The sequence below is a fragment of the Chiloscyllium plagiosum genome, unplaced genomic scaffold, assembly GCF_037043375.1.
Source record: "Chiloscyllium plagiosum isolate Xiang-an unplaced genomic scaffold, Cpla_swu_hap1 HiC_scaffold_10, whole genome shotgun sequence".
Taxonomy (NCBI): domain Eukaryota; kingdom Metazoa; phylum Chordata; class Chondrichthyes; order Orectolobiformes; family Hemiscylliidae; genus Chiloscyllium; species Chiloscyllium plagiosum.
In genome coordinates this window covers 109454425-109478483 of record NW_028270148.1, presented here as the reverse complement: position 1 = coordinate 109478483, position 24059 = coordinate 109454425, and the positions used below count along the sequence as shown (strand labels likewise).

At 43.8% G+C, this 24059-nt stretch overlaps 1 protein-coding gene across 13 annotated transcripts in view; it reads right to left on the bottom strand.

Annotated features, from left to right (window-relative positions):
* The window catches only part of plcb4a (phospholipase C, beta 4a), a 546496-nt gene that overhangs the window by 233775 nt on the left and 288662 nt on the right, over positions 1-24059 (bottom strand). For 12 of the 13 annotated variants that reach the window (XM_043696592.2, XM_043696591.2, XM_043696594.2 and 9 more), the window contains one exon: positions 12189-12286. In XM_043696592.2, coding sequence (XP_043552527.2) covers positions 12189-12272 — 84 coding nt within the window. In that variant the 5' untranslated portion in view covers positions 12273-12286. Of the gene's footprint in view, positions 1-12188; positions 12287-17358; positions 17376-24059 lie in introns of those variants that run through there. The other variant, XM_087991654.1, reaches the window with a different exon arrangement.

Sequence of the window (24059 nt, the reverse complement as noted above, 5' to 3'; positions counted from 1 at the left end):
CACAGTTTGGTCAGGTGACCTATGACCTCCAGGATTGCTACAGAAACATTGACATTTTTGCATGAGCTTAAACCTTGCCAGCCTCCACAATCTGCAAACTGCAGAGCTGGAACGGAAAGTGCTCACGCAGTCTGGCCTTGGACAATCCACGTCCTGTCGAAACCTGACAGACCTGGAACTGCACGGTCAGGTGCTCATGGCCACATTGTTTCAGAACGAACCATTGTTCCCATCTGCTGCTCTGTTCAAAGAATGCCATGTAGACTTGGTGGCACCCAGTTCGGTCAGAGGCCTGAGGTACAGCACTTAACAGCTGAAGGGTAAAAGAAAACATGTTCTGCGCGTTCCAGGTATGGAATGTAGTCACCCCATTGTATTTTCCTGCCCCTGTCTGACACTGGTGTTGGACACAGGCCACAGAGAAGAGCTTGATGAGAAAGATAGAGGGGTAACCTGAAGCCTCAGCAGCTCTCTGTGTTTTAAACCATCTTCAACGATGTCTTCACAGAGACAACCTCAGTGAGGTGACCCAAAATCCAAAACCTGCCCGAGGTGAAAGGGGAAGCCCGAATCAAAGACTGCTGATCCTGAAACATCGGCCATCCCTCAAAGACTGAGGAATTGGTATTACTAGCCTTTTCACACAAACAGTTGAAATACAGCGGAAGGGATCTTGGAATAATGGAATGGTGTAGGTTAGGTTAGATGGGCTTCAAATTGGTTTCACAGGTTGGTGCAACATCGAGGGCCGAAGGGTCTGGACTGCGCTGGAGTGTTCTATGTTCTATCTGTGGATAGGGCATTGTGAAATGTCGGAAGCACGTGTCAGAGTGGATAGAACATAGAACGTGGGTTTCCTCCGGGTGCTCCGGTTTCCTCCCACAGTCCAAAGATGCGCATGTCAGGTGAATTGGCCATGTTAAATTGCCCATAGTGTTCGGTGCATTAGTCAGAGGGAAATGGGTCTGGGTGGGTTACTCTTCGGAGGGTTGGTGTGGACTTGTTGGGCTGAAGGGCCTGTTTCTGCACTGTAGAGAATCTAATCTAATCTACAAGTTACAGCGCAGTACAGGTCCTTCGGCGCTTGATGTTGCGCTAACCTGTGAAACCAATTTGAAGCCCATCTAACTTACACTATTCCATTCTCGTCCATATGCCTATCCAATGACCATTTAAATGCCCTTAAAGTTGGCAAGTCTACTACTGTTGCAGGTAGGCCATTCCATGCCCATACCACTCTCTGTGTAAAGAACTTACCTCTGACATCTGTCCTATATCTATCATTCCTCAATTTAAAGCTATGTCCCCTCGTGCTAGCCGTCACCATCAGAGGAAAAAGGCTCTCACTGTCCACCCTATCTAACCCTCTGATTATCTTATATGGCTCAAATAGATATCTAGTGTTGATTTGAGACTGTTTTCTGAGAGAGTTAAGAACTTTTATTGAAGAAGCAATTGAGAGAATTTAATTAAAGTACTATAGAAGGGTCTGATAAACATCGCTAGTCCTCGACAAAGTGTCCAATAAAGTTGTTTTGGAGCTTCCCCTGATTCTCATCCTCCTTTTGACCTTCCCAATGCAGAACACATCTGAGTTGAAAAGGGTCACTGCAAATTGGTCAAGGTTAGTCAGGGGACATTTACCCAACTTTCACTTTACAACAGCGAAAATACAACAAAATGATCTGGCCTTTACCACACTGCTGTTGGGTGGGAGCTTGCTGTGCATAAATTGGCTGCTGGGTTCTCTCACAGTGACTATATGAAGAGCTGCAGGCCGGCTGTAAAATGATGCTAACCTTGAATGAACCTGGCCACCCTGTGGCAATGCACAGCCATGACTGAAAACATGGCAACAAGCCCCAAGTTTGCTTGCCCCCTGCATGTCCAGTTAATTGCCAATCACCACTATTGGGGCGATACGGTTTTGTCCCTAATAACTGCAGTCTAGTGAAAAAAGATGGCAAAATTTAATAATGAATCGTCACCGGATTAATTGGTATCTTGCAGCATTAATATAGGAATACATTTTCAACATTAGTGCTTCTGGCAGAGCGCTTTGTGCTCTGGGAGGTGCAGTTGGGAATTCAAGCGCACACAGAAATCTCTGAACCGAGAGCATTGGATAAAACTTTACTCTGTAATGAGTCAGTGCCTCATTAAGGCATTGATTTTTTTTTGGTATGTCACAGGAGTGGGTTTTTCCAACACCTTTACGAAATGCTATTTCAGTGGCTTTTTAAAATGTTTTTAGGCAGTGGTTTGCGAATGCATCTCTCTTACTTTGTTGTATCCTCAATTGTTGAATGCTATCCTTTTCTTAACATTGCCTTCAAGGGCTGGGTATTATAGATTACATATTTTTTTTCAACTTCTTAAAAAATAATAATGACTCATGGCATTTCAGCTATATTTAGCCACTCTTAAAATAGAGTCCACAGTTCCCCAGTCAAACAGGCTAAATTGCTACTGCTTCACTGGCAGTATTGCTGCAGAAACCTCATACTGACCAGGGGGCAATGTGAAAATCTCCACTGCGTGTGGGTAAACCAGTTATTTCTGTCCCTTATCCCAAGCACAAGGTCAAGGTGCGGAGGCTGGAGTCACAAACTCCATTCATTAAAATTTCCCTTTTATGGCTCAGCATACTTGATTAGATACACTCAAGATAGTTGCATTTGAGTCTCTGCCAGTCTGTTCAATCTGCCTATTAACCCTCTCAATATTTTAGTTCCCAAATCCACTGCTTTACATTCTGTAAAGTAAGTTTTCTTAAGCTTTTGGCTTTGTATTTTTTTTCCCACCTTATTGCGATAATGGATGGATTTCTTTTTAACACTGACACACAAAACCCAGAGACAGGCAAGGTTGGTTCCAGATTTATCTTGCATCGCAATGACTGCAGCTTTGCATGTTGGGGTTGGAAAGCTCTGTCTTTGTGAGCGTGACATGCAATTGTGCTACAATTACCTCAGAATTTGCATTCACTGCTAACCACACTGGCCTTGATCCAGGACTGATGATTTGTTTAATCCACATCAATTCCTGCATAATTGGGTCAATATTGATTCTGTCTAACCCTTTAATGTCAATGTGCATTTTGGAGTCATCTAGTAAGTGCACTTTCAATATCTACCTTTCATCACGGCTGGGGCGGGGTGGGCTAAGTATCCAGAATGCACTGAGAAACATATTTTCTGTTTGATATGTTATCTCTGAAGGTAACAATTATGAAATATGGCAGAGTGCTTATGTAGCTGGATTAGTAATCCAGAAGCCTGGATTTATTAAACTTGTGATGTACTCGACCAAAAATATTTGAATGGAGGTGAAATCCCATCACAACAGTGAGAGGCAGTGCATAGCAGCAATGTCATTGGACAACAAGCAAGAGAGTGGCAGGCCAACATTCTGCAAAGAAACAGAAATTTGGAATTTAAAAAACCTCATGGCAATCATATCGATTGTTGTAAAAACTCATCTGATTCTGTCACATCTTTTAGGGAAGGAAATCTGCTGTCCTTACATGGTCTGGTCTACATCTGACTCCAGACCCACAACAATGTGTCACTAGGTGTAACTGGTCACCTGGCCTACCCAGTGATGTCTGTTTCCCAGAAACAAATAAAGAAAGATCATGATTTGAATGAAGTGTACTAAGTAAACCTGGAAAAAGAAGTCAGCACTAGGGATGTTGAAACTAAGAGATGATCAGAAAAGAAACAACTCACTGATGCATTTCAGGAAGGGAAATCTGCAGTCTTTCCCTGGTCTGGCCTACATGCAACTCCAGACTCTCCACAACGAGGTTAACTCTTAACTGCCCTCTGAAGTGGCCAAGCAAACCACTCCATTGTATCAACAACAGCTATAAACAAAAACAGTCACAGACTATAGTAGTTCATGAAGGAAACTCGCCACCACATTTTAAAACAAATGTGGTGGAGAGATAAATGAGAGGAGGGTGGGGGTGGGGAGAAAGTAGCATAGAGTACAATAGGTGAGTGGGGGAGGGGATGAAGGTGATAGATCAGAGAGGAGGGTGGAGGAAGGTAGCAAAGAGTACAATGGGCGGATGGGGGTGGGGATGGAGGTGATAGGTCAGAGAGGAGGGTGGAGTGGATAGGTGGAAAGGATGGTAGGCAGGTAGGACAGGTCATGGGGATGGTGCTGAGCTGGAAGTTTGGAACTGGGATGAGGTGAGGGAAGGGGAAATGAAAAAACTGTTGAAGTCCACATTGATGCCCTGGGGTTGAAGTGTTCCTAGGCGGAAGATGAGGCATTCTTCCTCAAGGCGTCGGGTGGTGAGGGAGCAGCGGTGAAGGTGGCCCAGGACCTGCATATCCTCAGTAGAGTGGGAGAGGGAGTTGAAATGTTGGGCCACAGGGCGGTGGGGTTGATTGGTTCGGGTGTCCCAGAGATGTTCCCTATATCGCTCTGCTATGAGGGCGTCCAGTCTCCCCAATGTAGAGGAGACTGCATCGGGAGCAATAAATGATATTGGTGGATGCGCAGGTAAAACTTTGATGGATGTGGAAGGCTCCTTTAGGGCCTTGGATGGAGGTGAGGGAGGAGGTGTGGGCGCAGGTTTTGCAATTCCTGCGGTGGCAGGGGAAGGTGCCAGGAGGGGAGGGTGGGTTGTTGGGGGGCGTGAACCTGACCAGGTAGTCACGGAAGGAACGGTCTTTGCAGAAGGCAGAAAGGGGTGGGGAGGGAAATATATCCCTGGTGGTGGGGTCTGTTTGGAGGTGGCAGAAATGTCGGCGGATGATTTGGTTTATGCAAAGGTTGGTAGGGTGGAAGGTGAGCACCAGGGGGGTTCTGTCCTTGTTACGGTTGGAGGGGTGGGATCTGAGGGCGGAGGTGCGGGATGTGGATGAGATGCGTTAGAGGGCATCTTTAACCATGTGGGAAGGGAAATTGCGGTCTCTAAAGAAGGAGGCCATCTGGTGTGTTCTGTGGTGGAACTGATCCTCCTGGGAGCAGGAGAGTTGGGAATACGGGGAATGGCATTTTTGCAGGAGATAGGGTGGGAAGAGGTGTAATCCAGGTAGCTGTGGGAGTTGGTGGGCTTGTAAAAAATGTCAGTGTCAAGCCGGTCGTCATTAATGGAGATGGAGAGGTCCAGGAAGGGGAGGGAGGTGTCAGAGATGGTCCAGGTAAATTTAAGGTCTGGGTGGAATGTATTGGTGAAGTTGATGAATTGCTCAACCTCCTCGTGGGAGCACGAGGTGGCGCCAATGCAGTGATCAATGTAGCGGAGGAAGAGGTGGGGTGTGGTGCCGGTGTAATTATGAAAGATGTAATTACAGGGCTCATGAGGTTTCTGAAGTTCTCAAGAAGCCAGGTAGCTATATAATGATAAGATTTCCCAAGTAAGAAGCAACAAAGACATCAACTCATTCTGCACCTTGTTTTTACTCTTTTCAATGAGATGTGATTATTGCCAGCATTTGCCGTCCATTTCTAACTGCAATGCGTAAAATAATCGTACCATTCTTCCATCAGAGAGAGAGAAATGAATAGTGGTTGGTTTGATCTGAGGATCACCACACCTCAGGCAAAGGTTGAGAAGGCAGCATTGTCACAGTGAGCTCAGACAATGCAGGAATTGAACCCATGCTATTACATCACTCTGCAACCAATAATCCAGCCAACTGAACTAACTGACCACTACTACAAAACAAAGAGAACGTGGAAGGGCAATACGAAATGCTATCAAAATATGTTCATCACCAAGAAAGTGGATAACAAATACATTAAGAAATTATTTACGCTGACCCTAATGGACTTCATCCTAGAGTCTTAAAAGAAATGGCTAGTGAGATGCATTTGTTTTAATTTTTCAAAGCTCCCTTGATTCAGGAAATTTCCCATTAGATTGCAACATGGTAAATGTAGCTCCTTATTATTAAACAGAGGGAGACAGAAAGCAGGAAATAATAAGTCAGTTTTAACATCTATTATAGGGAAAATGTTAGAAGCTATTATGAAACAAGTTATGGCAAGGCATTTGGATGCATTCAAGGTAATCAGGCACAGTCGACGTGGTTTTTGTGAAAAGGAAATTGTACCTAACAAATTTATTGGAATTTTTTGAGGAAGTAACTCATGTTGTGGAATCGGTGGATATGCTCACTTTAGATTTCCAGAAGGCATTTGACAAAGTGACACATAAGCAGAAAAATAAAGGAGGTTCTTGTGTAGAGAGTATCTTATTAGCTTTGATAGAAGATTGGCTGGTTAACAGGAAGCAGAGAGTATGAATAAATGGATCTTTTTAAGGTTGACAAAGTGTAACAAGTGGTGTGCCACCGAAATTAGTGCTGGGATCTCAACTGTTAATAATTTATATAAATGACTTGGAGCGAGATATGGAAGTTGTGGTTGCCTAATTTGATGATCATTTTAAGATAGGTGAGAATGTAAGTTGTAAAAAGGACATAATGAGAATACAAAACAATGTAAATAGGTTAAATGAGTGGACAAATATTTGGCAAATGCCTATAATGTGGGAAAATGTGAGGTTGTTCATTTTGGCAGGAAGAAGAGAAAATCTATTAACTCAGTAGTGAGGGATTTCAAAGGTCTGAGATACAGTGGGATTTGGATGTCCCAGTGTATGAATCACAAAAGGTTAGAATGCAGGGACAGCAAATAATTAGGAAAGCCTACACAACATCATGATCTATTTCAAAGTGAAATGAATACAAAAAATAGGGAGGTTTATGATTCAGGCAGCACCTAGGTTACTGTGTACGGTATTGGTCACTTTATGAAGGAAAGGCGTAAATATATTGGAAGTTCACAGAAGGTTTACCAAAGTAATACCTGCAACAGGTGGGTTGTGTTTTGAGGAAAGTCATTATCCATGGCAAACATGTCTGTTTGCTGTAAATATTTGCAACTTAGAATCATAGAACCCCTGCAGTGTGGAAGTTAGTCATTGAGATCCTCTGAAAAGCATCCCTACAGACCCACCCCCCTTCAGTGTAATTCTGCATTCCTCACAGCCAATCCACCCTGACCTGCACATCTTTGGACTGTTGGAGGAAACCAGAGCACCTGGAGGAAACCCAGCCAGACACGGGGAGAATGTGCAAACTCCACACAGACAGTCATTCAAGGGAGGGATTGAACCTGTGCCCCTGGTGCTGTGAGGCAGCAGTGCTAACCACTGTACCACCCCCAACAGGCTGAGCTTGTATCTGAAGTTTAAAAGAGTAAAAGGTCACTTGACTGAAACTTACAAGATCTTGAAGGGTCTTGACAGGGGGATCAGTTTGTTTCCTGTTCTGGGAAAATCTAGAACTCGGGGCTGGTACTTAAAAATCAGAAGTTGCCCATTTAAAAAGGAGATGAGGTTAAATATGTTCTCTCAATTAGCTCCTGAGTCTCTTCCTGAAAAGACAGTGGAAGTAGAATCCTTGGATAATTTTAAAGTACAGGTTGTTCTGCTTTAATGCGCGTTTCACTAACACGAATTCACTATAACACGAGGGGTGAATTGGGGACACCGTTTCTAAAGAGCGAAGTTTTAAAACCATATTGCTTTTCATGCATTTCCAACTCCATTAGTTTAAAAGATGCTGCTAATATGCGATTTTCCTATAACCTGGGACTGCACGAGAACGGAACTACCACTTTATTGCAGAACCGACTGTAGAGAAGGATAGATTCTTGTTAAACAAGTCGGAGTGAAAGCATATCAGGGAAAGGCAGGAATGTAGATTTGAGGTGACCGTCAGCTTATCCATGACCTTATTGAACGGTACAGCAGGCTCCAGAGGCCGAATGGCCTACAACTGCTCCTTGTTCCTGTGGTTGTACCAGAAGAGTGTGATGAGGATGTGGGACTCACTACCACAGACACTGACTGAAGTGAATGGTATAGATCCATTTTCAGGAAAGCGAGGTAAGCAAGTGGAGAAGGGAGGGTATATACTGAGTTGGATAAGGTAGAATGCGAGGAGGCCCCAATGAGATGTAAAGAGTAGGTTGGGCTGAATGGCCTCCTTCTGTGCTGGTTAATTGATGTAACCCTCCTTTCAAGCATTCCCCACTTATTGAAGGAAAAATAAGCTTGACCTTTGCTCCTTTAAAAAGGCAATATTCTCTCAAAGTTCATGACTTAGAGAGCAGGCTGCATGACGTAAATTATTTTTTGACATTTGCACCTTGTTAAAATTCTTCAATAAGCAGAACTCACAGCGTTGTAAGGTGTTTGGCTTTCTGATGTCATGCATTTTAATGTGGGGTACAAAAAGTGACAAAGACAGAGTGGAAGCCGGCTCTTTTACGTTCAGCTATTGGAGAGAGGGCCAATGAAAGATCATCTTGCACAGGTTTGCCTTACGTTAAGCTGTCTGGTGGCACAAATGTCCAGGTCTTTGGAAGAGAACACATCAACATCATTTCATAAACACGTTGTCCTCTTATGGAATCAAGGGGTATGGCAGCAGGCTGGAAAGTAGAGTTGAAGCCCAAGATCAGCCACAATCGTATCAAACTTTGGACTGGGGTAGGTGTGGCCGAGTGGCACTATCACTAGACTATTAATCCAGAGACACTGGTAATGTTTTGGAGACCTCGTTCAACTCCTACCAGGGGAGTTGGTGGAATTTGAATTCCATCTGCCATCTAGAATTAGGAGTCTAATGATAACTATGAAAGCATTACTGATTTGGAGGAGATGGTGTTGGACTGGGGTGGACAAAGTTAAAAAAAAATCACACAACAGCAGGTTATAATCCAACAGGTTATTTTGAAGCACTAGCTTTTGGAGCGCTGCTCCTTCATTAGATGAAGACTTACATTCTGGAGTCACGTGTCATCACAACCAGGTAAGGGTCCCTTCTTCACTGACTTTTTGCCACAATAACCAATGGTTACAGATTTTTACAGAATTCAGACTTTGCCATCTGTCATTGTGAGGTTTAACCTCATGTCCTCAGCAGATTGGCCTGGGTTTCTGCATTTATGAAGTTGATGTGCTGGACATTTTGGCAAACATTAAGATTGATAATTCCCCAGGGCCAGACCAAATTTATCCTAGGTTACTCCGGGAAGCGAGAAAGGAGGTTGCTAAGCCACTGGCAAAGATCTTTGCTTCCTCACTCTCCACAGGAGTCATACCGGAGGATAGGAAGGGGACGAATGTTGTTCCCCTTTTCAAGAAGGGTAATAGGGAAATCCCTGGCAATTACAGGCCAGTCAGTCTTACATCTGTGGTCAGCAAGGTTTTGGAAAAAAATCTGAAGGATAGGGATTTATGACTATTTGGAAAAGCACAGAGTGATTATGGCTTTGTGAGGGGTAGGAGATGCCTCACAAATATTATTGAGTTCTTTGAAGAGGTGACGAAACAGGTCATTTTTAGATTACTTACAGTGTGGAAACAGGCCCTTCGGCCCAACAAGTCCACACCGACCCGCCGAAGCGCAACCCACCCATACCCCTACATTTACCCCTTATTACCTAACACTACGGGCAATTTAGCATGGCCAATTCACCTGACCTGCACATCTTTTGGACTGTGGGAGGAAACCGGAGCACCCGGAGGAAACCCACGCAGACACGGGGAGAACGTGCAAACTCCACACAGTCGCCTGAGTCGGGAATTGAACCCGGGTCTCTGGCGCTGTGAGGCAGCAGTGCTAACCACTGTGCCACCGTGCCGCCCACAAAGGTCAACGAAGGTTGAGCAGTGGACGTGGTCTATATGGACTTCAGCAAGACATTTGATAATGTTACCCATGATAGGCTCATTCATAAAGTCAGGAGGTATGGGATACAGGTAGATTTGGCTATCTTGATTCAGAATTGATTGGCTGACTGAAGGCAGAGAGTGGTTGTAGATGGAAAAATATTCTGCCTGGAGGTCAGTGTTTAGTGGTGTCCCGCAGGGCTCTGTTCTTGGGCCTCTGTTCTTTGTAGTTTTTAATAAGTGACTTGGATGAGGAGGCTGAGGGGTGGGTTAGTAAATTTGCCGATGTCACAAAGGTTGGAGGTGTCGTCGATAGTATCGAGGGCTATTGCAGGCTTCAGCACAACATAGACAGGATGCAGTGCTGGGCTGAGAAATGGCAGATGGAGTTCAACCTGAATAAATGTGAAGTGATGCATTTTGGAAGGTCGAACTCGAATGCTGAATATAGGATTAAAGACAGGATTCTTGGCAGTGTGGAGGAACAGAGGGATCTGGGTGTTCAAGTACATAGATCCCTCAAAGTTGCCATCCAAGTAGATAGGGTTGTTAAGAAAACATATGGCATTTTGGCTTTCATTAATAGGGGGACTGAGTTTAAGAGCAGCGAGGTTTTGCTACAGCTCTACAAGTCCCACACTTGGAATATTGTGTCCAGTTCTGGTCGCCTTACTATAGGAAAGATACGGAGGCTTTGGAGAGGGTGCAAAGAAGGTTTACCAAGATGCTGCCTGGACTGGAGGGCTTGACTTATGAAGAACTGTTGAATAAGCTCAGACTTTCCTCTTTGGAGAGAAGGAGGAAGAGAGGTGACCTGATCGAGGTATACAAGGTAATGAGAGGCATGGATAGAGTCAATAGCTAGAGACTTTTCCCCAGGGCAGGATTGACTGGTACGAGGGGTCATAGTTTTAAGATATTAGGAGAAAGGTATAGAGGGGATGTCAGAGGTAGATTCTTTACGCAGAGAGTTATGAATGCATGGAATGCGTTGCCAGCAGTGGTGGTGGAAGCAGAGTCATTAAGGACTTTAAGCGACTGCTGGACATGCACATGGACAGCAGTGAATTGAGGAGTGTGTAGGTTAGGTTATTTTATTTTACATTAGGATTAATTCTCGGCACAACATCTTGGGCCGAAGGTCCTGTTCTATGCTGTACTTTTCTATGTTCTATATTAGTCCAGTGACGTTACTGATATATCACCAACAGGCAAACTTGCTGGTCATGTTACCTGAAACATTTCCCCACACCACAACCCTCCTCCAACCCCATACAGAGGCCAAAACTTGCTACCTCAACAAAGACCCAGCTATGGTTTTTATCTACAATGGTGGTGCGTTGATGTGAAAAGTGTAACAAATTATTTGCACAGCACAGTGTGCATTTTAAGATCCTGGAGAACACTGGAGGTGGTTTTACTTTGGGTGGGTGAGCTGCAGAGTGTAAACATCTCGATACGGTTCACTGGACAGAGGTTTCAAACTGAGTTATGGGCGTGGGGAGTCCCAGAGCTGCAGCGGTCCAGATTATATCGTAACACTCCTGCTTTTCCGAATAGTCCACCACTTACACTAACTGCAGCTTGGGCTAGCTCCAACAGAAGTAGCCCAACTAGTGTACTCTTTATACAACAGCATCCTGACTTCCACATAAAGAGGAGCCTATTGGGCAGCCACAAATCTCAGAGCCAAAAACCCAGAAACTCATGTCTGAGGCCCTAGTGGCCCAGTTAACGGGGTGAGAGAGAAATGGAAACTAACCTCACTGCCAGTTTCAATCCCTCCAAGGAACTGATTTTCTCATTTACCCAGAGTCAGTGCTATTTCACAGCTGCTGGTATGGAGACCGTCTCCGAATCCTTCTCGGTGCACATCAGTCTCCTTGGCAAAGCAGCAATCATAAGCTCAATGAACATCAGACAAATTAGCTGGTAATCAATTTTAATTTGGACTTCTGTTTGACTGCTCCGACAAGCACTACCTCCTAAAATAAATCTTTTGAGTCTAACGTGGTGATTTAACATGACTTCCCACACCCCTCTTCCCCCCAAGTAACAGGCAGAGCAGATTTCCCCTACATCAGAAGTGTGGTTACAAAGAAGAACTAATTTATGACTGTGTTACACCAAGCCACAGATGCAGTAATCCTCTCGTTTCTGCTTCCTTGCCAGACACAAAGAAATGCAATACCCTGAGTCTAAGCTTAGTTTTCTCAGGTAACTGGGCCACCAGAACAATGAAGGTTTAGCGCTAAACAAAACTCGACTCAAAACACCAAAACAGAGGCACTGCTTTGCGTCCAAACGGGTACTTTCAATGCATTGGCCTAACAGCGTGGAGAAAATGCAGTCAATGGAGTTTTGTTGTGGCAAACTCAATCAGAAGGAAAGTGCTGTTTAAGATGGCTGTCACGGAAAGATGTGGATTAAATGGAAATCTCATTGTGCGAGAAAGAGGCACTTGTTTTTAATAGTCACTTACCTCCTCGTATATTTCAAAAACAGTTCCCTCTTGCATAAAAGCTGGAACAGGTTTCTGCCACAAGAATTCGTATGCTTTAGCCATTATTGTTCAGAAACCTAAACCAAAAGAAAAACAATCAAGAGGACTAATTAATCCTGAAAAGCATTCATTTAATCAAGGACAACCTTCATTTAAAGCAATCATTTTCGACAATCGCGAGCACTGATGTTCTGGACATGTTGTAGCTCATCAAACACAATCAAATAATGCTGACAATGTCATTTACAGAAGCTGCGACACTCTCTCAGTATCTTTTGCAGCCCTCATGGATCCCTGATCAACCCTTAGGTTGTAACCTGAAAACTGCCTACTCCTGCTTGTTTGTAAAGCCTGTAAAGAATCATTAATAATTTGGGAAGGCTGGGTACAATTCTAAGTTAGTGGCCTCACTCCACTGAGCGTATGGTTGACAAGAGCAAGTTCAAATCCCTCATTCTCTTCTAGGTAATTTTTTTTTCGCTCTAAAAGGAAAATTAATTAAATCCTTTTCCTCCTACTAATAGATTATCTGCTGCTACTGGGAGAAATAAAATAGAAAGCAGAATAATTCATCCCCAAGTGGCAAAAAGAGAGTAATTTTCAATAAAATCCAGCAAAAGTTCCCCTCTCTTCTGATGTACAAAGTGCAACACACATTTCCATTCAGAATTTAAAAATGAAAGATACGCCAAATGCTGCTCTGCACTTTGCTAAAAAAGAAATCCTGTACTTTTAATACTTGGATCTCACTTTTATTTTTCCAAAGACTGTCACAATAGTGGCAAGATAGGGGCAAACAATTTCAACTTCCATCACATGATTTTAGTGTCTGAGCTCTTTATGGACTAAATGGTTTAAAAAGGGAAGAAAAAGCACTGACTGAATATAGCGGCAGTGGGCACTTGACTGGGTCGTGCCAAGTTCATGAAACCAATGCAAGATAAACAGTCTGAAATTACCATTTCCTCAAATGACATTGAAACTCAATCAATTCAAGCAAACCATCGACTCATGTTTTTTGGCTTGAACCTTTCTGGAAGGTGTGCATTCTGGGATGAATATTGCCAGCAGATTATGCTGTGGATGGAATCTTTCCAACCCTTGAGCGACATGAGCAATGGCGAGAAAGTTGGAGGAATCACATGAAATGGCCAGCGAAGAGGTTGACAATATCAGGGTGGCATGGTGGCTCAGTGTTTAGCACTGCTGCCTTACAGCGCCAGGCACTTGGGTTTGATTCCACCCCTGGGGGACTGTCTGTGAGGAGTTTGCATGTTTACCCTGTGTCTGCACAGGTTTCCTCTCACAGTCCAAAGATGTGCAGGTTAGGTTGATTGACCATGCTATAGGGCCCAGGGATGTGTAGATTAGGTGGATTTGCCATGGGGAATGCAGGGTTACTGGGCTGGGGGTGCCTGGGTAGGATGCTCTTCAGAGGGTCGGTGTGGACTTGATGGACTGAATGGCCTGTTTCCACCCTACAGGGATTATACAAATGTCTGGAGCAAACAGTCCTATTTTCCAGCCAAGCAGGCTAAACGTCAGATGGGATTGAACAGCAAGAGGCTGAATTGCATATATTGGCATGCATTAACATCCTCATCATATTGACAGCTGACCTCACTGATATGCAGTTTCCCATTTTCTATGTTCTACGTTTCAATATAACAAAGGTCATCTTTTGAGATGCAATTACTTTAGGTCTGTTTGTCATTTTCTCAAAAATAGATGCTTTCAGTTTTCAAATATTGAAACCTTTTAGTTCCCAAACTACAAGTTATATTCTTGGAATATATGCGTCATGAAATTACATATCTGTATGAAATTGTTTGGTGATATGTGTGGGGTATTTCTACATTACAATTAGTCTTGTTGTTAAAGACAACAATATTGACAACAGTACCAACTACAATGGCCAGATATGTGGACATTGAGTGAGGTGGTGGATCAGGCTGAATATCGACAATGCTTCCAATCAAACAGCTGGCCAGTACTCAATTTTGCTTAGAGGCCAACAGTCCTCATTTAACACTGGTATTTCTTCCAACTTGTCCTGATGGGTGCAAGAAAGAAAATGCCTTGACAAAATGTGTACTGTAGTTATTTCAGGAACATTCAAGTTTTGAGCTACCAAATGATTACCCTTCTTAATCTCATCTTACTAAAATGTTGTAGCACACATGATGGCTGTTCTCAATATCTCATCCAGTTCTTAGTTCTTTTCATAACACTTTACAGGAGAATGGCATTTTATAAATAACGTAGCACCTTTAGCGTTATAAAATGACCCAACATGATCCATGTGTACGTTACTGAGCAAACTTTGACAAGCCATAAGGGAGTGTAGGACTGGTGGTTAGAAGTATTGTCAAAGAGGTCAACTTTACCTTAAAGAGGGAGAGGAGAGAGGAATACAGGAACAAACTAAAACTAACCACTAACTGATTTATGCAAAGATTTTTCGCAGTTTCTCTTTTTAACTGTAAGCTGCAGCTTGAAATGTGCACATGAAAGACACAATAATACCTACCCTCTATACTCGTCACCTTTTTGAAATCTGATAGAAGTAAAGAGGATAAGAACCAGCTAGATTTTTCTGATCTGATAATCTGACCTGTCCTAACCTTCAAGTGTAGGAACTGTGCCTCCAACAAAGTCATAGAGTCATAGAGAGCCACAACATGGAAAGTGATCCTTCAGTCCAATTCATCCATGTAGACCAGATATCCTAAATTAATATAGTTCCATTTGCCAGCACTTGGCCCATATTCCTCTAAACCCTTCCTATTCATATACCCATCCGGATGCCTTTTAAATGTTGTCATTGTAGCTCATTTCATGCACGCACCACCCTCTGTGTGAGGTTCTTTTTATATCTTTCCCTTCTCAGATTAAATTTATAGCTTCTAGTTTTGGACTCGACTAACCTGGGAAAAAGATCTTGGCTAGTTACTGTAAACATATCCCTCATGATTTTATAAACCTCTGTAAGGTCACCCCTCAGCCTCCGACGCTCCAGGGAAAACAGCCCCAGCCCGTTCAGCCCCTCCTGTAGCTCAAAACCTCCAACCCTGACAACATCTTTACAAATATTTTCCACACCCTTTCATGTTTAGCAACATCTTTCCTATAGCAAGGTGACCAGTATTCCAAAAGTGGCCTAACCAATGCACTGAACAGCTGCATCATGAGACCCCAACTCTTACACTCAATGCACTAACCAAGAAAGGCAAGCATACCAAACACCTTCTTCACTCACTTTCATTGACCTCTGAATGAACCTATTTAGATCTCTTAGTCTTGGCTGTAGCTTGAGTCAGAAAGCCCATACATTCTGCACCCGCTTTAGCATATCAATGTTATGACACAAGGTAAACTCTCCTGCTTATTTTAAACCAGCAACACAGAAAAAAATTATCCCTTGCAGTAATCTGTGAAAATTCAAGAGGCCAAGAACTATTTAAAATAAAAATTAACAACTTTATTTCTTAAACTATAACAGAGAATAATTAACTAACAACTATTTACAACTCCTTCCTTTAACCTATCTTTTACGTCCCCTTCTATGATACTAGTCTGATAAAACTCCCAATTAAGATTTACAATACAAAACTTCCTATCTCAAAACCAGGCAGCTTTCGGTTCTTCTCTGTATTCCTGTCTTCTTTTCTTCTTCTTGAGAATTCTGTTTCACAGGTTACTGATTGATAAAGGTACCTTTAAAAGAACTATTCTCTGGACAATGTGCAGATGTCATTGGCCTAGTCCTTCTTGCTGATCTTAGTTTAACCAATGATATTGCAGGAGGGGAAGGATGACCACACAACATCTTCAGTAGAAGATAGGCTCCATCTTGATGAACACATGTTAGGTATTATTTAATGGCATGCTCCATTATATCGGAGAAACAGGAAGGGTTCTAAGAGACATCAGGCTCAACTTAAGAATAAATTCACATTATAGCCACAGAAACACTCTGGTTTGGTATTGAACTGATACAGGACTGGTTGGCTCTTCCCAGCAATCGTCCTTTATCTCCTTATTGACAGAGTCCATCTTTGATGTGAGTTAACCCTTTCAGGCACGAGCTGCCTTCAACAACAAATAGCTACTGGTACTGCAGCTGGTTGCTGTACATTGAAATACTACAGCAAAATTACAATGGTTTACCTTCAGCATTAAAATATGAAATGGATTGACATGCAACCAATCAGTTTGAGGTTAAATTCAGGACACTTGTACATATTCCATGGTACATAGCCATTTAGGGGCAGCACGATGGCTCAGTGGTTAGCACTGCTGCCTCACAGCACCAGGGTCCCAGGTTTGAATCCAGCCTCATTCTACCTGTGTCTGCGAGGGTTTGCTCCAGTTTCCTCCCACAGTCCAAAGATGTGCAGGTTAGGTGAATTGGCCATGCGAAATGGCCCATAGTGCTAGGTGCATTAGTCAGATGGAAAGGGGTCTGGGTGGGTTACTCTTTGGAGAGTCGGTGTGGGCTGGTTGGGCTGCAGGGAATCTAATCTAATCATATTCCTAAGCAATGAAACCAATTTGCAGGAGACTTGGTCACGATATGAATTATCCAAAGTCCTTCAAATCAAGCATCACATTCACAAAGAGAAACCAAAGACAGTTTGTTCTGAACTTGTTTTGGAGACACTCTCTTTTGATGTCTGCCCCATCCAGCTGTGAAAAAATAGGTGAAGGGAAGATGGATGACTGCAGTCTTGCACCTCAGGAGTCAGTAACAGCAGTTACACTGTCAGCATCTTCTTTTCATATCTATTTCAGTCATCACTAATGATATTAGGAAGCAAACACAAAGGTTAATGCAACAGGATTCTGTTTGGAGAAATGATTAAAATCTAGCAAGCTATTATCTCAGTACCGTGGTTTGGGAAACAATTGTACAGAGCATGACTGATGAAAGACATCAAACGTAAAGAGTTTCGCAGTACAAGGAATTCTGAGGAGCCGTAAAGTGGGAGTGTTGTCCTGTGCTGCACTCACCACTCCTCCAACATCTGGTCAACCTCTGCCCACTTACACTACTCTTCCAAATGCCCGGATGACTCTCCGCCACCCCATGCACCCCACAAACCTTGGTTTCCGAAGGAGAACAAAAGTAGTCACACATCATTCGTACCATACAACAATGCCTTGAAATCAAACTGCTGGAAAGCAAACATCAGGCATGCCCACACTTAGCTGACAATCTTGTTGAATATCAATGATGTCAAAGCTCAAGCCCCAGGTTAAGAGACTTCAGTGCCTTTCACAATCCAACAGTCTGTCGGCAGCAACTTCACTGTAGTCCTTCCTTCTCTCCCGATCTCTTTAACATTGATCTTTTCAGCAGCTTGGTCTTTCAGTACAGCTCAGTAATGAACAGCTCCTCAAGTTCAAGTCTTATGAAGAATTTACAACGATTAAAATTCCGTCCCACTCTGCACGAAAACCTAGCTGTTTAATGTTGTTGTTTTTCAGCCATTCAGCAGAATTGTGAACACCTGAACAACTAGCTGCCTGTTCCTCCTGAAAGAAAACACGTACCAAACAACACAAGCAATGTCCAGTCCATTTGTAATATCGTCCTTGAAACCCACTTCCCAGCCCGGGCAGCAACGTTTCACTCTGTGAGTCAAGAAGTGTTCTACAATCACTGCCTCAATTACTTCTGGTGACAAAAGCAGAAGCTTCAGTTTGAAATGGTTGTTTACACAATAACCTTATCCTTGCTGCTCAATGACTGTCACTCTGCAGCACTAGCACAATCAGTTCCAAATACCGTGAACTTTCTCACATGAAATTTTGTTACGCAAAGCATAATTTCATCATGAAGAAGTTTTTTAAGGTCTATTTAAAATCTAATTTTTATGATATATTAAAATCATAACAATAAGAAGCATCCTCTCACATTGTTTTTCAACATCTTTTTATATACTGCTTGGTCATTAAAGCACTTTTTAACTTTTATCCCAAACAATATTTAAATTCCAATTCCAGATATTAAGTATTGTTTAATGGCAGCATTCTCTCCTTTTAATCACGGGCACAAATTTCACCCTAGAAGTCTGTGTCCTTACTCTGGACAGATACCCTAATGTAATATCCTCTTTTAGCTGAACATGATGAATACTGTCTCAGAAAGGCAGTGTTCAAAGAAAAGCAATGGAAGATCTCCTGGTCAATACTTACCCGTCAGTTAACATCAGCATAGCAGATCATCTGGTCATTGATCGGCTCTCCCCTTGACAGGTCCAGCGGTGCAACAAACAATTGCAGCTCTTGGGGAGTTTTGCTTAGGAAGAAAAAACTCCTCATGGCCGACCACTGATCAGTGACCCTCACCAGGAGATGGGTGCCTGAAGTCGTGGGGTGAATGACAAGTTTGGTGGTTTGTGATGCACAGTCATGCCAACAAACAGCAGGCATTCGCTCTCCCACTTGAAAGATGAAAGCCCAAATTGTGCAGACGGCCAAATGGACATTATCTCCTGTGAAACCATAGCCCAGTGTAAACAGTTTATTGTGAAAGGCCAAAAATTAGGATTGAAATCAAATGCGGTTGTATTGAAATTTTATTCGTTTTTGGGGTGTAGCGGTCACTGGCTGGGCCAGCATTTATCACACATCTTCAATTGCCCAGAGGGCAGTTAAGAGTCAACGACATTGCTATGGATCTGGAACAAAGGAAAGCCAGACCAGTTTAAGAACAGCAGAAATCCTTTCCTAAAGGATATTCGCTTAAAATGAAAACAAAATGTGCTGGAAATCTGAAAAGAAAACAGAAAGTGCTGAAGAAACTCTGCAGGTCTGGCAGAAACCATGGAGAGAGAAGCAGAATTTTGAGTCCTATATGACTGTTCTTCAGAACTGAAGACTTAATGATAAGCATAGTGAAATATTGAGGCACCTAAGGGTAGTGAGGAAACTGTACCACCAGCATCCACGTACGTCACTTGCTAGAAATCCTACAGTGAAATTGAACTTTCACCTCTTATGATGTATGACCTTTGAGGACGGCATGATCTGGTGTCTACCTCAGGAAGCAAAAAGAAATCTTCTACATTGAAGTAATTGATACTGTCATAACTTAATTACTTGTGAAATAGAACGTGCACTAAAGACACATGCTGTCCTCTCACCCAGCATCTGAAACGAGTGCCCTGATAAGTGATAAAGATCAAAGTGTCAGCAACAAGGCATCACTCTGGGAATATGAGGCAATTACAGTCTAACCGTGGGAAAGATAACTTACCCAAGGTCCCTGCACCCCGATCACCCAATCTAAGGTCTCACTGTGCCCTTTATCTTAACTACAATTAGCTTGTAAACAGATCATTATCCCATTAGAACTTGCCATGTACTGAAGAAATGTTGTGTGGTTATCTTTAATCCCCATCAGAGTAAACAGCTGAAGATAGCATTGTTTCTTTGGCTTACATTTCCTCAGTATTGCTCCTCCTCATGCAATGGCCAAGTCCCCAGCTGTGAAACTAGGTACACTGTTCTAAAACGTCCCCAATGACTTTGGTCAAGAAAGACCAGCCCTTTCCAACTGCAGGCTCTCACTTGTTAATCATATCCATTCTTCTCTAATTCCTCGCCACAGACATCCGGCTGGGTTGGACCACACTTGTCTGGTTCCATTCTTATCTACCTCAATGCAATCAGAGAATTACCAGAGATTTGTCTTCCCATTCACATATGGTTCTAATCAAAAATTGCGGTCTTGTTTTCAAATCCTTCCGTGTCCGCGTCCCCTCCATATCTTTGTCATCTCCTCCAGCCACACACCCTCTCAGATATCTGTACTTCTCTCATCCTGGCCTCTGTCAAACTCACATTTACAACTGCTCCAGTTTTAGTGGCCATGCTTACAACTGCCCAGGTATGAACTCTGGGATTCCCTCTCTAAACCTCTCCCCTCTTCACCTTGCTCTCCTCCTCAAAGACAGTCCTTAAAGCTTACTTCATCAGCTAAGCTTCTGATTGTTTGACCTAGTATCTCAGAGTGGGTCAGCTAGCTGGATAGGTGGTTTGTGATGCACAGTCATGCCAACAGTATGGGCTCATTGCCTGCACTGACTGCGGTTACTGTGAATAATTCTTCTTCTCAATCTCTCTCCTCATCTGACGTGTGGTTACCCTCATTAAAACACCATCAGTTGTCTCTCTCTAATAACAAAGCAGCCTAAAGTTCTGTAATAAGTTTACTTTCTTTCATAGAACTCCTGCAGTGTGGAAGCAGACCATTCAGCCTATCGAGTTCACATCAACCCTCTGAGGAAATCCCACCCAATGATTTGGCATTTTCCATGGCTAATTCACCTAAGGTTTGCACATCTCTGGACACAATGGGCAATTTAGCATGGTCAATGTACCTAACCTGCACATCTTTGGAAGAAACCAGCTCACCTGATAGAAACCCATGCAGACACGAGGAGAATGTGCAAATTCCACAGAGGGTGGAATTGAACCTGGGTGCCTGGTGTTGTGAGGCATCAGTGCTAACCACTCTGCCATTGTGCCCTTTATGGATTAGCTGTAATACTTTATTTTATAATGCTCTGTGAATTGCCTTGGAATTGTTGATTGAAAGCACTATATAAATAGAAGTTGTGGTTATATCTGAAGTCTCCTTTCCCCTTCCAGAATCCATCACGGACATCTTATTTCTCATCTACATACTGCCCCACGATGGCAGAGAGCAAAAACAAAGTTTACCCATCTATTTTGATGACAACAAACACACTCTACCTCAGCACCATCTCTCTCACCAGCAGCTCAACTGGGGAAGACAAAAACCAGTGTCAATAAACTCCAATTCCTCAATACTGACTCTATCCCTCTCCCTGCTGTCTGAGACTGAACCACACTGTTTGCATTTCCCACACAGAGATAAGGAATCAGCCACACACCCTAACCATTTCTCAGACTGTTTATTTCCACCTCTGTAACATCACCTGTCTCCACCCCATCTCAGCTATTCTGTTGCTGATATTGATATCCATGCCTCTGTTACCTCCAGAGTTAATTTGTTCCTGGTCAGCCTCCTGACATGGCCCCTTCACAAATTTGTGGTCGTGCAGCAATTCCCAATGTCCGAATTTGAACCAAATTCCATTCACCACCTTCACTGTGCTTAATGACTGAGCTCAGTTATTGATTTAGCAGCACTTCAATTTTAGAATTCTCATCCACGCGTTCAAATCCCTCCATGGTCAGACCCCTCCCCATCTCTTCCATTTCCTCTAACCCTACAATGGTATGAGTTATCTATACTCACGGCCATGTTTTCAGTTGTCTAGACTCTTGAGGTCTGCTGTTTTCTTGCGATAAAGCCATCTTCAAGCCTTGATACCTGAAACAACTCTTTAGACACTGTATCCCATCACAAATCGCCCTTTATTTACAAGTAGCCTTTGACTATCATACTGCACCTTACTGAGTCAGGCACTAGAGAGCCAGTATCCCTGACATTTATCCTTTTATGTCAGCCAGGGCTCCCTGATTGGGCCTGATTAACAGGCCTGATTAACAGGCCCAATCAGGGAACTCATATTCCATGGGGTCCAGCTGACTGACCTTGTTACTATGGCTACATCATGAGCTCAGAGTTAGGTAAAGGTTTGGAAAATATTGTTATAGAGTAAAGCATAAACATTAGCCTTAAAAAGAATTTATTTAAATGTTGCCACCTCTCGAGCTTGCTTTCCTCCTTTAAGACAATTCTTTGAACTTTTCTCCATCACCGACCTTTTGGTGTCAATCAAATTTTTCCTTACATGTCCAACTGTTATACTTTGTTTTATAATGCCTACGTGAAGCACCTTGGGATGTTTATTATGCTATTGACACTGTTTAATGCTCTGCAACCAACTCCAGTGAGCCCGCCATGTGCTTAGGATGCTTGAGTTCTGGTTACCAAAGCAAATCTTCTTCATCCAGCTCAAGGAAGGCCCTCGAACAAGAAGAGGGCAGAGGAGGCTTTTCAGAGACTCCCTGAAGTGCTCCCTCAAGAAATGGAATATTAATGTTGTATGGGAGACCCTCGCTCAGAAGAAACTGACTTAGAGGAACCTCCTGTACAAAGGAGAACACCCATCGGCAAGAGAAGGTATGGAAAGGGAGCTTGAGAAAGGAATGCCAAGGACCAATCTCCCAGAATCCCCTGCTAAATGTGAGGTGGGAGATGTGGCTCTAGGAGTAGGCCTATTAGCCACACAAGGACTCACAGAATCCAAGGCAAAAGTGAGGACTGCAGATGCTGGAAACCAGAGTTTAGATTAGAGTGGTGCTGGAAAGCACAGCAGGTCAGGCAGCATCCAAGGATCAGGAAAATCGACGTTTCGGGCAAAAGCCTTTCATCGGGAATGGAGGCAGGGAACCTCCAGGGTGGAGGCCTGAATTACACCTCTTCCCACCTTACCTCCTGCAAAAATGCCATCCTCCGTATTCCCAATTCTGCCGTACCTGCTCCCAGGAGGACCAGTTCCACCACAGAACACACCAGATGGCCTCCTTCTTTAAAGACGGCTATTTCCCTTCCCACGTGGTTGAAGATGCCCTCCAACGCACCTCGTCCACATCCCACACATCCGCCCTCAAACCCCACCCCTCCAACCATAACAAGGATAGAACCCCCCCGTGCTCACCTTCCACCCTACCAAACTTCGCATAAACCGCATTATCTGCCGACATTTCCACCACCTCCAAACGGACCCCACCACCAGAGATATATTTCCCTCTCCACCCATTTCTGCTTTACACAAAGACCATTCCCTCCGTGACTGCCTGGTCAGGTCTATGTCCCCCAACAACCCACCCTCCCTTCCTGGCACCTACCCCTGCCAATGCAGGAATTGCAAAACCTGTGCCCACACCTCCACCCTCACCTCCATCCAAGGCCCCAAAGGTGCCTTCCACATCCATCAAAGTTTCACCTGCACATCTACCAATGTCACTTATTGTATCCGTTGCTCCCGATGCGGTCTCCTCTACATTGGGGAGACTGGGCGCCTCCTAGCAAAGCACTTTAGGGAACATCTTTGGGACACCCGCACCAATCAACCCCACCGCCCCATGGCCCAACATTTCAACTCCCCCTCCCACTCTGCCGAGGTCATGCAGGTCCTGGGCCCCCTCCACCGCCGCTCCCTCACCACCCGACACCTGGAGAAAGAACGCCTCATCTTCTGTCTCGGAACACTTCAACCGCAGGGCATCAATGTGGAGTTCACCAGTTTCCTCATTTCCCCTTCCCCACCTCACCCCAGCTCCAATCTTTCAGCTCAGCACCGTCCTCATAACCTGTCCTACCTGCCTATCTTCCTTTCCACCTATCCACTCCACCCTCCTCTCTGAACTATCACCTCCATCCCCACCCCCACTCACCTACTGTACTCTTTGCTACCTTCTCCCCAGCCCCACAGCCACCCCCGCCCCCCACCCCACCCCACCCCACCCCACATTTATCTCTCCACCCTGGAAGCTCCCTGCCTCTATTCCTGATGAAGGGCTTTTGCCCGAAACATCGATTTTTCTGCTCCTTGGATGCTGCCTGAACTGCTGTGCTTTTCCAGCACCACTCTAATCTAAACCCCACAGAACCCAAGATCAGCGACCCGGAATTTCCAAGGTGGACAATCATACTTGTTAGCGAGTAATTGCCAACAATGATATATTGATGTTATTATGCAGCACATTTTCCAAAACGTGGGCTCAGAACTTGGTGTCATGAGCTGGAATTTTTTGGTACCAATCTCAGAAGCAGTAAGGGCTGCTGTGCAGTTCCAAATGCATTAGAATAGCCCTGGCCCCGTACTAACAGGTCGCTGGTTT